Source organism: Kryptolebias marmoratus, linkage group LG16, assembly GCF_001649575.2.
Source record: "Kryptolebias marmoratus isolate JLee-2015 linkage group LG16, ASM164957v2, whole genome shotgun sequence".
Lineage (NCBI taxonomy): Eukaryota > Metazoa > Chordata > Actinopteri > Cyprinodontiformes > Rivulidae > Kryptolebias > Kryptolebias marmoratus.
The window spans coordinates 9,072,232-9,087,387 of NC_051445.1; the positions used below are offsets into that span (position 1 = coordinate 9,072,232).

At 44.3% G+C, this 15,156-nt stretch overlaps 1 protein-coding gene across 3 annotated transcripts in view; it reads right to left on the bottom strand.

The window, feature by feature from the left end:
- pou2f2a (POU class 2 homeobox 2a) overlaps window positions 1–15,089 on the bottom strand; it is a 44,761-nt gene extending 29,672 nt beyond the window's left edge. For all 3 annotated transcript variants that reach the window (XM_017415373.3, XM_017415369.3, XM_017415374.3), the window contains exon 1: window positions 13,598–15,089. In XM_017415373.3, the coding sequence (XP_017270862.1) occupies window positions 13,598–13,697 (100 nt within the window). In that variant the 5' untranslated portion in view covers window positions 13,698–15,089. The remainder of the gene's footprint in view (window positions 1–13,597) is intronic.
- Between the last annotated feature and the right edge of the window lie 67 nt (window positions 15,090–15,156).

Sequence of the window (15,156 nt, forward strand, 5' to 3'; positions counted from 1 at the left end):
ATCACGCAACATTTTCTTTTCAGACGTCGCAGTAACGAAGAGACATCTCCGTGACCGCATCGTGCCGTTTGGACCTCAGCAAATTCTTCTTGTCACTACGACGACTCTACAGCTAAATGACTTCGGACTGCCTGAGTTTTCTTTTATCGCCCGCCGCCGTACAGGGCAGGGTGATGGGAGGGATGATGTTTTTGCCTGCAAAATATCTCATGAATCACTGAACAGATTTTAATAAAAGATCATAGGCTGTACATCTTCAGATGATTAAGTTTTGGAGTTAACCCCATCCAAGATGGCTGCCACAGCAAATTGAACCTAAAAAACACAAAAATGACTATAATTCAGTCGATTCAACAGATACTGAGCTAAAATTTGGTGTGGTGGTAGCTGAAAGAAATCCTCAACACATCCTCTAAGCACTTTTACATCAAGTGAGATCTTTGTTTAAAACATTGGCATGTCACGCCTGTGCATTTGTTCATGTTTTTCACCTAACTAGTGAAGAATTCATTTAAACATTTGCAACAGCAAAATAAATGAATAAGTAAAAAAAAAGGTTTTGCATCATGAAGTTTATATGCATAACCTTCATTTTTATGCAGAATGTTTATAAAACAGCATCACATTCATATTAAAGGTTCAAATTTGCCGTGCAACACAGATCTGATGCATAATATGTGATCAATATCTGTTGCTGAATAAAACATTCTGCTGCTTCTTGATGGCCCGATTTGAAATGGAGATGCTATGCTAATACAAAAGGCTTTGGTGAGATTGGCCCTGAACCCTCCACATACCAGCAGTCTATATGTAGACAATCTCACCTGCACTTTCCATAATGCATGAGATGACTGCACATATACATACACATATATATATATATTTATACACATATATGTCGTGCTCCGAAAACAGCTCACATAGGTGCACAGCAGTGCACGGCCACATTATAGCGTAAGCACAATGACGAGGGGGGCAGGCAGATATGGACAAGATGGCCGTGCCGGCACTCATGCACGCACACCCTGACAACATCGCAATCCAGCCAAAAAGCTATGGTCAGAATATGATATATGTGTAACAAATAAAACAACAACAACAAAAAAAGAAACCCATCAAGATAAAAGCTCATTTTGGCTTAGAAAGTATAACGTAACTGATGTATTTTTTATTTAGGAACACAACTTTGACAGCAGAAAAATGGACATGAATTGTTTTTAAAGCTTTGACTGCTATAAAACATCTCAGAGATACAGCTAGTTTAGAAAAAAAATATACACACACACACACAGATAAAACACACTGTTCTGCTTTGATCAAGTGGTGTGAAACACACAGGCAGTGCTTAATCAAAACACTGGTAAGCCATCCTGAACTTTCAGGCTTTCAGCTGCATGAAAACAGGGTCAGGGCTGCTGAACGACTCAGTGTGAGCTGGTCTCAGTCTCTCTCTGTCTGTGTGTGTGTGTTTGTGTTTATGGATAGTGTTCGGGTTTGCTGTTTGTCTGTGAGCAATGGTGTCAGTGGTGTTTGTCGGCTGCCAATTAACACACAGTTTCTGAAAAGTAGAGTCAGCTGAAGCGGGAAACGAGGAATGGAAAGCTAGGAAAACAAAGGCAGTGGAACAATTGATGTTTCTGCAGAGACTATCACAGTATAAAAAAAAACAATTTACATTACATTGTTATGGTAGTGAACAATAAATATGCATTTACAGGACAGTATGTCTGATTTAGAAGACAACTGAATTTACTTTACGCTACTATCTCTTTCTGTCTCCCTGGCCCTCCTCGTCTTTAACCTTGGCCTCTGGTGCTTCTGCCTATCGCAATAAAGTCACCCCTCCTCCTCCTCTTTACCTCTTTCCTCCTTCCTTCGCTCTCTTTCCTTCCTCCTCCTCTCTGTCTCTCTGTCCCCCTGGCACCACTGTTGTCCACTGTTCCACTCATTCATAGTAAACACTATTGATTTTCAGCAAGGAAAATAAAAAAAAGGAGCCATGAATTTTAATGCCCCTATCTGTCCCCTTCTCCGTGCTTCTCCCTTCCCTTCACCCACTTCAACACCTCCAAACCGTCTTTCCTGAGGGGAGGATAAAGAGACGTGGATCGTGTGTCCATGTATGTGTGTGAGTGTAAGGTAGTGGTATGAAGAGAGGAGGAAGAGGAGGAGGAGGGAGGGGTGGTTGCATTTCTCATTTCCCAGCTGTGCCTCTCTCACACAACTGCCCCCAAACCTCTCCTTCTCCCCCCCTCCCATCCCATCTCCGTTGTTCCCCTCTGCTCTTCACACTGGTTTTAACTCTGGGGAGCGGGAGCTGATGAAGCTCACTCACACAGAGCTGATGGTCCCACACAGATAGGAGCTGCCCATTCCTGCAGCACTCCAACAATCACATGCGTCCTCACCACGAGGGACACAAACACTCCTTGGGTCAAGGCCGTCGACAGGCAAGACAAACATATACATTCAAATGCCCTCCTTTATTCCACACAGTCTGCAACATCACTCTTTTCTGTTTTTGCCTGCTTTTCTGAATTTTGCTCCCACTTGTTCGACTCTTTTGCAGCATTTTCCTACCGTGCACCTTCACCCAACATGTCCAACCTTTCTTTCCTCCGCCTCTCTCGCCCGGCCTCCCTCTTTCTACTCCTCTGTGTATTGATTTTGCTATAAGCGGTGTCCCGGTTGCGACAGGTTAGCGCAGACAGACAAAGGCAGACTTCATCAACCAGTGTTAAACACAGGAGCCACGTCCTCAATAATCACTCCATCACACAAAAGACGACAAGAGACGGAGAGAGGAAAGAGCGGAGAGCATGTGGAGAGTATTGACGAGCGGGGACAAGTCGAAAAAGAAGAAGAGAAAAAAAATTGAGTTTTCAAGGTTGTCTTTTTGTTTTCTTTAATTTGTCGGATAGAGCGAGAAATTGTCCACCTCTTGGATCTGTGGACACACAAACACACAAAGAATAGTGGACTTCGAATTTGTTATTTTTTTGTTGCACGTTTTACCAGAAAAGCACACACAGACAAGCTAGTTGGTTTCAGTTAAACCCAGTGTATATCACTAAAAATCTTGGCATATTACTGTCCTGGTATTTTGGTCCAAAACTCTCTTAACAACCTCATTATAACAGTGAGTGTATGTTTGGTGATATATTTTTTTAAACACTCTGAATCCGTGTGTGTTTCTCTGCAGACGTGTGCATATGCATCTGTGTGGGTATACGCAGACAGTTTTCATCTCCTCTTAATCTCCTGCTCTTAATTCAGAGTGTACATTGAGCCGCCTAATAGGATGTGACTGGAGCGCCTGCTGCAGCACTAGCCAGCTAGCCGCTAATGAGAGGGCCGCCACAGCCGGAGAATCAAAGCGCTTCATCAGCACTCCTAATTACTCTAAACCTCGTTAGCTGGCTGGTAAGCCAACATCTGCTCTCAGTAACAAAGTACGCTAGAATATAAGACGGCCTGACGTTTTCTAAGTGAGAAACAAAGACAGAACCTGCTACCACACCCTGCGATTTTACTGCTCTGTCTCTGAATTTATTATTTATACATATTTATTTATACATTTTTTGCAACTTAAAGGGGTCACTAAGATCTTTTGAATTGCATTTTTGTGGAGGGGTTAAAAACTACATTAAGTCTTACCTGTTGTACACAGACTTTTGAATGAGTTTAGTTTAAAGAAATAGAGTGGATGAATGAGCTGGCAGCTAGTTCATCTCTAAGTGACAACTTAAAGCTGCATCAATCTCAAATATTTCATAGCAATTTGTGCATCTTTATAAAACTTTACACTGTCATCAGTTTTCCATTGCACTTTTATTTACATCAGATTATAGTTATTTGTATGTGCAAACAGCAAGACAGCAGCTAGTTTGAGTTCTTCTGGTGCAGGGGAATATTGCAATATTTTGACTGGAATAAAAGTGCAAACATTTATTAAAAAATAGCTTTTGGCATAAAGTGCTGTTAAATCATTTAAGTTAAAGTTGTTTTGAGATGGCGGAAATCCACTTCGGTGTTAGATTAGCTGTTAGGTCATAAATCCATTCAGAAATAATTTCTATTTCTCTAAACTGAGGTCGTTCAAAAAGACATCTACAGCAGGTAAGATATAATTTAGTTGTAACCTTTCCACACAACCACACTTCTAAAAATCAGAGCTGATTGCTTAAAAAAAAAAACAAAAGGCAAGAAAATCATATGCTTGCATTGTATCCCCAATCAGGATCTGCAGCTGAGGCACCTGTTTGTGGTGTTTTATAATACAGTGGGCTCTGAGGGGGTTAATGTTGCCCATCTATGAAGCAGCAGGTGTGTGGACAGCAGGTTTCCATGTTGCTCTGTCTGTTTGCCCACTCACCCCCTCTCTGTCTCTGATCAAAGTGCATCTTTTCAAACCACCCCTACCCTTCTGCCCCCACCACCTTCTGCTCTTCTCCTCTTCCACTTCCACCTTCTCCCACCCCCAACTTCATCATAATTTGGCTGATGATTGCACTTGTCAATCATGGCAGCATGTGGCCAATTAAGAAAAGGGGTGATGGAGAGGGAAGGGGCAAGCAGGTTGTGATGTCGGGGGGGGAGAATTTTGAGCTACAACTTGTCGTCACTTTGTTCCGCTCAGGTAACCCCTTTTGCTCTTAGCTGCAAAAGAAACAAATATTAATTTCTGTTCAATTTTCCTTACAAGATTCAAGACACGTGTCCAAGAAATGCACTTTCCATCTTTCTTTGTGAATCCCTGGCCTTGTCTCACACTCTCTTGGCCACTTCAGCATCTGCCCATGTTCCAAGGTAATCACAGACTCATTTAAAGTCACTTTTGCGCACTACCTCTGACTGGTGGTTAAGAGTGCGACGGCGGACTAGGCTTTTATGGGCCTTAATGTGTCCTATACAGACACTTTGGCAACCAGGCTGCTGTTCCCGAAGACGTGAGAGCGGAGAGAGGAGGGAGAGGGCGGCACATGTGAGGCCAACAGCCATGGTGACTTAACCAGGCTGAAAAAAGGGGGAACGAAACAGGATGAAAGCACAGGGAGGGTGAGGGACGTGCACAGCAGAATGGACAGAACATGGAAGCGTCAAAAGAAAGGGGAGAGAGGGGTCACTTAGTCACTCCTTCGGCACCCCCTGCCCCGCGCCTCCTTCCTCGTCCTTTTTACAAGCAGACAAAGGGACAGAGGGGTGCAGCCCTTGTACGGAGGAGGGAGGGGGTTGAGCCTCCCTCTGACACCCCCCACCCCCACTTTTTTTTTCTCTGCGCCCTAATATTTTAGGACAACCAGTTAAAATTCCTAGTATGGGTAAATAAAAGCAGAAAGGCAGCCCAGATGGACCAATTAGCAACACACAATGGATCAGTCAAAAGCGAATATTTAAATTTAGACAGTAAAGCTCACAAAGAAGAACAGTTTCTTTATAGAAATGCACAAATTTATGAGTGAAAATTAAAATATTAACAACAACATTTAGTACATCACACCCAAAGTTTAAAAAGAAGAATAGAATTAGTTTTTGAGTTTTGAATATGGTCATATTTTAACAGCAAAGAGAAAAAGAGTGCGACTATGCACTTCTAAAAGACAGGCAGGGTAAGAGAGATTGCACAAGGGGAAATGAGAAGGCGAGGAGGTGGTGGAGTACAACAGATTAATTTCAGAACAGAATGCTCCTGCTGAGAGGAGGACAGAGAGCAGGAAGGATAGACGGGGATCAAGAAAAGGGAAAATGCTGAGAAGAAAAAGAGAGAAGGAAGATTAAACATGCATTCAGCTCTTTCAAAGGGCTGAGGTGCTTTTGGGGAGTGTCTGTTCTCTCTGTATGTGTGTCAGTGTGTGTGTGTGTGTATGCATTTGCAATTATGTGACATTGCTACTTGCAGACACGTTCTCTGCCTCGGCTTCAAAACCTGATCGGTGAGCACTCTCATCCGCCCTCAGTCTGAAGGACATGCAGTGGAACCCCAAAGGTTAATAGGACTCCTTCATTACCATAAATCTTATCAGCTAAATGAAATGGAGAGAAGGATTCTTGATTTAGGCGTCCGCTCTGCTACCGGGCTAAAAGGGAGACACCCAATCAAACCTCTGGGTTTTATTGGTCTTTTTTATTATCTAAATGTACTGGCACATGAGCCAGGTGGTAGAGGTGATAGCCCGCAGCAATCAACAACAAAAGAGACAGCGGCTATAGTGAAAACACAATTGATAGCCTATAAATAAGTCCACTGTCATCTCAGCGAACACCCCGCACAGATGTTGCATATTTTACTGAAAGGGTATGCATGAAGCTTTGGTCCCACGGAGCAGGGGAATGTAGGGAGTTGAGACGAAAAAGTTTTTAAAAATCCCTCAAATTAGTAATTTTAGTGCTCCAGATAGTGAAAAAAAAGTTTTAAAGGGTTGTAAAGACTTCTTCAAGTGGGGTTACGAACAATTATTATCATATCTGTTGTAGGTAGCTCTTCAAATGACCTCGGTTTGGAGAAACTGAGTTTAATTGAGGAGCTAACGGCTAGTCTGTGCAGAGCCGAGGCCAAAGTGGATATCTGTTGGTTTAAAACAAGTCAGTTCATGCAAATATTACTTTATAAACCTTTACATTATCATTATCACCATCGGTTCTGCTTTTAATCATTTTTATGGCAGGAATAATATTAACCTTGCCGAAAGTGTTCCAGGCTGTACCAGAAGTGCTAAAGCTAACTGCTACTACTGCTACTTGCGCTTGCTAAAAACAATAAAGTTCTTTGAAAACTGCAACGTGAAGGTAACAGTAGTAATCCACCTGCTTGAACTAGCTGTTAGCTCGTCCATCTTATCAGAACTAATCATATTTTTTTAAAAGTGAGGTTGTTCCAAGAGCTATCCACAACAGGTAAGATATTAATTGTTCATAAACTTTCTGCAGAACTTGATTTTAAAAGATCCAGACTGCCCATTTAACTCTTTGTTTATCCGTTGGATAGTTTGTTGTCAGTGATCGACGGCCTCTCAGAGCCTGATCACAGCCTTGCTACATCCGACTAAACATCCACGCGCTCCTGGAGTCGAAGCAGAGGTCGAGTATTCCTGAGCGCTCGGTCGGTGCGCATCATCTGTATTTTACTGACGGAGAGTAAAGGAGAGGGAACTAGAACCACAGAAGGAAGTATAAATCAATATCTAGAATGGAGTCAGGTGGTTTGTATGTGTTTGGTCCTGCTGATGTGTTGATTAACTGCCTGCACGCGCGCACACACACATATTCGCTCGAGCAACACACACTTCATCCATCCCTCTCTCTGTGTGTGTTCTCAGGCTGATTAAGGTCTGTGGGTCTGATTAAGTGGTCTGCTGCTCACCCAGCCTCTGGTTAGGACTAGTGCTGGGCTGTATTTCACTGGACACAATAACCGACTGCGCAAAACTATTTTTGTACTTGTGAGACAAACAAATTAATTGATGGCCTGTAAATGCAAATCATCAAGATCGTCATGTTGCGTTTACTTCAAAATATCTTCGTTAGACTACGCACACTTAAAAGTCATGCCAGCAAAGGTCACTTTCTCGATGACAGACCAGTATGCGTCCATGCGTGCGCTAATGGTTGTTAATACGCAGTCGCTGATGAAGATGCATCGGATATGAGCGTCTTGGTCTCCCCGTGGTTCTTCTGGGGGAAATTCAATACCACTCAATGCTGCTAATGAGCTGTGGGAGCTCATCAGCATTAATACTACATTGGTTTCAAACGATACGCACACAAATCCCCAAACTATACACACTGCCTACTGCCACATTAGCACACCTGCAAAGCCAATAAAAAGGTAAACAGTTAATAGGATTAAAATAAAATTTAAAGCCCTGGTGTACCACAAACATCACATCATTTTATCATTATATGCTTTTAGACTGGCTCTGTTTGGATTAATACAAGTTTATTTCCTAATATAAAAGTGCCTTAATTAGAGCGGGTATGACTATATTTGCTATGATTTTTATGTTTTCAAAATTAAATTTGATGATTACTTTTATGGCTGATTCATTCCACAAACCCATCAATTAAACATGAGGTCCTCCCTTACTCAGGCTTCTTCGGGTCGTGTCACATTGTCAAAACTAAATAGACAAACTGATAGCCCATTAGCTCCTGAAGCTTTCTGCCATCAGCGTGCTACGTTCAGGCTCATATGCTGCAATCTAATTCCAGCACCACGGGGAGAGCAGAGCAGAGGGAGCGGGAGGGACTGTGACAGAGGAAAAAGGGAAAAGGAGAGGAGAGGGGAGCCACAGAGAAGGAGAGAGGTAGCTTAATGCAATAAAGCATGTAGTATTGACATCTTTCTCGTGTCTATTGATTCCCCATTATGTTGCTAACAAACCCAGGTTGACATTTTGTCATTTGCAATCATGTTAACACTGCGACTTGCACGCTCCCTTCCACAAACCAATCTATACCTACACACACACGTTTGCACACGTGTGTTCATACTTGCGCGCACGCATACACACCCATTCCCTCTTTGTCACGTGCACGCAGAGCAAAGAGGTGAGCACATGAATGTTCTTACATCATGTAGCAATTAAGTACATGTGCCAGGGCCCTGTGCACATCATAAAATGTCTTAAAAGTAGGCAGGAAGCACATAAACAATGGGACTGACATGTTAAATAATGGGCTTAGCTCAAGCGTTTTATTAAAATACTCTACATGAATGAAACTAGCATTCTGTGAAGGAATGCAAACTGCCCTCCATCTCTACTAAACAAAGATTTTGTGCAATCTGTTAGTGATCAAACTTGGTGTTAGGGATGACCCTCAGCTACCACCACACCAAATTTCAGCTCGGTGTGTCCAAAACTGACCGAGTTGTAGCCATTTTCGTGTTTGCTAGAGTCAGTTAGCTGCGGCAGCCATCCTAAATTGGGTTGACTCCAGAAGTTAATGAGTTTCAGATGTACACCTGGGGATTGCTTTCTGAAAGTTTCAACAAAATCTGATCACTGGTTCATGAGATATTTTGCTAACAAACAGAGAGGGTTGACTCCAAAAGTTAATGGCAAAGTTTTAATTACAGAACTCACAGTATTTGTTGGAGCTCAAAGTATGCTTTGGAGACCACTCTCAGCTACTACTATCCCAACTTTTACCACAACATCTCTAAAATTGACTGGATTATGGCCGTTTTTGTTTTTGATAAGGCCTATTAGCTGTGGCAGCCATCTTGAATCGAATCGACTCCAAAAGTTAATCAGACTTCTGCACAGTGGTTCATGAGATATTTTGCTAACAGACAGACAAAAATACACACACATTGCATGATCACGCACTTTTCATGGCGGCAAGTAATAAAAATAAGTGTTCCAACAGTGGACGTTCAGGATAGTAACATGTAACTCTGACAGAAATAGAGCAACCTATGCGGGCCTAAAACCTGAAATGTTTCTGTTCGTCTAAGCGTTTGTGAAAGAGAGAATCAGACGGAGGGAGATGGTGGGTAATGTTGTGTGAAAGACGGCGCGTAGCTCAGATGAACTGAATCTAGGTGTGTGTGTAAGTGTGTGTGAACGATAAGGAGAAAGAAAAAAGCAGTCTTCAGTCTCCTTGATGTCCCATCATATCATATCAAGCCCTGCGCCGTGTGGGAAACTCCTCGGTTTCTCCTCCATGTCCCATTAAACTTTCATATGCCGGTTAATGCTGATGGCTCCACAAAACCACTTTACTACGTGCACACGGACGGTTCACACAGCCGTGGCACTGACCTGTACCTTCACAGACACTATACCATTAAAAATAGAACAAAACCTGGATGGGTTACAGCAGGAGGAAACGCGCTTGTTTTCTGCTCCTACTGTATATACGATGGCCTCGTCTGTTTCATGACGACGTGTGTGTGTGTGAGCCCCCCCACAGGGGCTGTGCATGAGTGCTCGAGGCCTGTTGTAACATGAAAAAGAATGAAAACACAGGGGGCAGAGAAGGGTCAGGTGGGGCCGAGTCTAACACTGCTGCCGTGACCTCTGACCTCGCACAAAGCTCTGACGCAAAGGAGTCAAGTAGCTGCCACCAGTCAAAGAGACGAGTTAACTGAGCGCTCGAGTCAAGAGGCCCGCGACTACACGGGAAATCTGTGTTGAGTGTGTTGGCTGGGAATCAGGGGCTCCACCAAGAGGGGGCCGGCTGGGTGGGGGGGCAACGGCCACCCCTAGAAATGTCCTGCTCCTCCCCCTTCTGACAGACAGTCTTGTCTTCTTGATTCCTGAGCTTTTGTTTGGTGTGCAATTTTTAATTTCCCCTGGCTAAACATATGAAATTAGTAAAACCTCTTAAACATAAGAAACAAACATTGTTTTTGAACAGTTTAGTGGTTAAAGATAAAAAAATAAAGTGCTATGTAAAATGGTAGCTTCAGTGACTGAAAATGTGACAACAATGAAAGTATTGGTACATATTTTTGCTCAGATTTGTTGAGTAAAGTATCCAGATAAAACTGTTTTGTTTACATTAAGTGCGTACCCGCATTTCAGAATTGCATATCAATATATCTGGAAAATGCTCGAGTAAACTCTTTCAAACCACACCACACGATATAGTGAGGGATAACCTATTTTATGTTTGGTTTCATAGATTGCACTGAGTACCTCTAAAATAAATAAACTTTAAAGCTAGTCTTCTGAATAAGTACAGCCCGTCTAAGTTGAGCAGAATAAAATATTATGGTGCAGAAAGCCAGTGTCCTTACATTATCAAATCAGGATCAGGGTCTCAGGAGGTTACATGCACAGTATATTGTTTTAGAAATATAATTTTAAGTGAGGACAAGCTTTATTAAGTTGATTAGAGACTGCACTGTTTTCCGAAAGTCATATTAAAAAAGGAAAACAAAGTATATCAGGTGATTCCCCAAGTCCCATATGGCCTGTATAAGTATATGATTACCTATATGTCACAACAGCATCATAAAAACTCCCAAAATTTTGGGATGACTTTCAGTTTTGCCATCCCAACATTATCAGTGGCCTCAGTCTTTTTTTCTGGATGCGCTCCTGCTGGGAAAACAGAAATTAGAGCCAAAAATCAAAATATTTGCTACCTAAAAATGCATTTTTGGCCATAACCTGATTTTTTTTCTTGGTGTTAAATACAACAGCGCAGTCCTGTTTTTGTTCTTAGCAGCAAAAAATATCGACAAGGACAGAACACTGTACCGCTTTATCTGAACAGAATAAAATCAGCATAAGATTGTGAATCACTGCCATCTCCCCGTCTCCTGATCCGGGGAGCTCAGCAGCCTGCAGCCCATCACTTTGCCTCTGCTTATTCAGATGCTGCTCCTGGCCCGGGACGCTGCAACATAATGGCTCATCTGTGGTTTATTCTCACCTCTCAAAGCTCAAACCGAGTTTCCCCTCACCCCCCTCGTTTTTCACTCTGTCATCTTGCTCTAACTTTCACCCACTTCTCTCCTCTCTCACTCTCTCTTTCCATGTATTTTTTTTTTATCTCATTCTGACATTCGCCATTTTTCAACGCTTGGAGCACAAAAAAAACTCCTCCTCCTCCTAGGTCCCAGCATACGCCTTGTCCTCCTTGCAGCCCTTCTTCTCACTGTGTGCATCTCTAGAGATTTAGCAGGTAACAGGTCATTTTCATTCCTTCAAACTCTTTTTTTCCCCGCTTTACCTCTGTCACCTACCCGCTTTACTGTCACATGTTGCGCACTACTGACTGAGTATAAGAACTAAAAGGTGAAACTGTCCTTTTCTGGCATCAAATAGACCCAGAGAGGACCTGGGAGAGATATGTGTTGCTGTAAGACAGTCTATCCACCAATAAATACAAAGGCCATAAGCAGCAATTAATGGATCGTTTTAACAGTGAAAAGCGGCTGACTCTCAGCTACTACGACAACAAATTTTAGCTCAATGTCTGTAAAATTGGTTGAGATATTGCCATTTTTGTGTTTCCTAAAGTCAGTTGGCTGTAGCAGCCATCTTAAATTAGGTTGACTTCAAAACGTAATCAGTTGCACACATACATACAATGACTAGTTCCTGAAAGTTTAACCAAAATGCGCCCAGTTGTTCATCCCATAATTTGCTAACAGACAGACACAGTTGACTCCAGTAGTTAGTAGTAGTTTTAGAAGCAGATCTCAGATGATGAATTAGCGCTTTGAGTATGTGGTCAGAATGACTCTGAGCTACTAAAACGCCAAATTTTAGCTCAATATCTTTAAAACTGGTCATGTCATAGCCATTTTTCTGTTTGCTAAGGTTGCTTAGCTGTGGCGGCCACCTTGGATGGCATCAACTTCAAAAGTGAATCAGTTGGACGTGAGCATCCAATTATTACTTCCTGGGAGTTTCATTAAAGTCAACCTCCTGGTCCATGAGATATTTTGCCAACAGACAAATGAACACACACACATCTAGTCTTTGAGAAGCAAACTGCAGCACTCCTGTGTGTGTCTCCTGTGTGTCCACTGAAGGCCTACACAGTGTGGACATGCAGGACAGGAGATGTCAAAGGGGTCAAGTGGTGCACAGCTGTCACATGAGAGACAGAGGAAGCTGAGCCGAGTCCTCTGACAACTCAGACTCACACCGAACCTCAACGCTCCCGCCATGCGTCCCTTTTCTTCCACGTGAGCGCAGCTGAAAACGCAGACGGCGCCACGGCTTCAGCCCCCCTCCTCCCTGACTCCACACTCCCTCCGCTCCTCCAACCAGCAGCAGGAGCAGCAGGAGCAGCAGGAGCAGCAGGAGCAGCAGGAGCAGCAGGAGCAGCAGGAGCAGCAGGAGCAGCGGGACAGGAGGATGCAGTCACTCCAAAGTGTTCCTGGAATCATTTGGCTGACAACTTGTGCAAGTCAGAACAAAAAAAACTGACCAGAGTTCCCTGATGTTCGTGAATGTTCAAGCACTAAACATTGTTTATAAAAACAGCAGAAAAACGGTGCTGTTTCTCCTTCCCCTCTCCCCTTCTGCACGGTGCTACTCCTCCGTGCACCTCCGCTCTCCTTCTGTCTCCCCCTCTCACTACTTCCACCGGCCCAGGAATCGATCTCCGCAGGATCGATAAGTTGGCATGAATATTCCCTGCCTGCCGAGAGTCTAGTTGGGGAGAGTCGGAGGCTGAGGCTCAGGCGCAGGCAGTGGAGAGGACGGGAAGGACGCAAAAACAAACCACCCGGAGAAAGGAGCGTCTGGAGGCGGCGAGGGATCCGAACAGCACCGGGGTGGAACAGCGGCGCATCGCCTCACCGACCGGACAGACAAATGAGGACATTTTTTCCCAGGCTTTCGTTTTTTGTTGTTTTTTTTTAGTCTGAAGACTTGGTGCGCTCGGATAAGCTGCTCTGATTTTGACAACCGCTCTACCCCTTCCAAGAAAAAGCGCATTTTTTTTTTCTTTTAAAGAGTAGACCGGGGAGTGCGTAAGTGGGTGTGTGCGCGCCGGCGGATCTCCCAGCTGAAAGCGCATTTCTGCACAGACAGGCGGCGCGGTGGCGCGGCGGCGGGGCGGGTCTGCGAGGCCGTCCGGCAGACACGGAGGAGGTGTGAGCGGGGGCACAAGAGAAAACATGTCTTACCGGAGTTGGAGCGGAGAGCCAGGGGGGACTTGAGACGCCAGGCGTTAAGGTCAGGGGCGGTTCTCTGAAACACGAACGGCACCGGCAGGGGAACAAACATGGTCTTCCTCCTCCCGCTGGTCCTCCCCGTCTGGACGCAAAGAATCGGACACAAGAACCGGGACGAGCTCCGTCCTCCTCCGAAGCTTCTGCTCCTCCGTCCGATTCTCCGGCAGACCGCTTTGGGGAATTACTCTGCTGGCGGAGCTGGATGGGTGTGTGCACATGTAGCCCCACAGATGCTGCGCACTTTATTAAAAATGATTATTTACGTTTGTGGACTGGTGCTCGGCATATATAGTTCTCTTTTGGTTTGTTGTTTTTTTTGGTGTAGCCTAAATGTGCATAGAACATAAGGATGGTCCCTTGAAGTGCAGCTGAACACACAGACGGATCGAGAGGAGATCAACTTCTGCAGCTACATGAAAAGTTTACAATTACAACGACAATAAAGGCCGTGTCACCTGTCCTCGTTCTGCTAAAGCTTTCTCCTTGAGTAAACATATAGAGGCCCTACCCGGAGCTTATTTTATCCTCTCACTCCTCCTGTAAAAAAAAAAAAAAGGTGAGAACAGTCGAGCCTGAATATTCCTGTGGCATATTCTCCCCCCGGCCGGGTTCAGCTTTGGTTTTCCTCTCAACAACCCCCCCACAAACGAGGACACAGCAGATAAAGCCGGCGGACTTATCTCGCGCAAGTCTTATTTCTGCGCTGCTCGCCCTGATCGTGTACTATTTGGTCAGTCTGAAGCTGCACGCGCTCCTTTTCTTCTCTTCTCCTCGCACCGTCGCGCGAGGGCTATAGGCTGTAATGTGTACACCTGCGTTTCTGTCCGCACGCGCGCAAGCGGCGTCGCGAGCGCATTTAAAGCAGGCTTCGTTCAAGATCCCGGCGGCTCGTGAACATGAAGAGGGCACGAGGACGGGAGGGAAAACGGGAGGAAAAACAGGAAGGAAAAACAAAACAAAACAAGCAAGTCAGAAAAGACAAGGCGCGCGCATGGCCCTGACGCTCCTCCTCCCTCGCGCTCTGTAATTAAAACGCAATCAATCGATAGACAACTAAATAAATAAACAAACAAACACAGCGAGCAAATAAATAAACAAACAAATCAACAAAAGCAAGACTAAGAGAAGCTGCAGCTACAAGAATCCGACCATGATGTCGCGTTTTAGCGGAACACTTGCCATTCTCCGTCCATCCGTCTGTGTGTCTCTTATATTATTTTTTGTTTGTTTTTTTGTTGTTGTTTTTTTCTGTTTGTCCCCCGTTTTTTTAAATATATAGGCTATATATTTATATATATATAATTCTGGGAACCCCCGATAAAGCTCTAGCTCTCATTCATTCGACCCGGCTTCCCCCTCCAGGATTGTAGCGATCTGCCACTACAGGGCTGGCCGCAACATTTGAGGCGAGAGAGAGGAGAGGACCCGCTACTACTCACACATCACCAGCCCACCCACCCCCGCGCGCGCGCACACACACACCCTCCCTCCCTCCCTCCCTCCCTCCATCT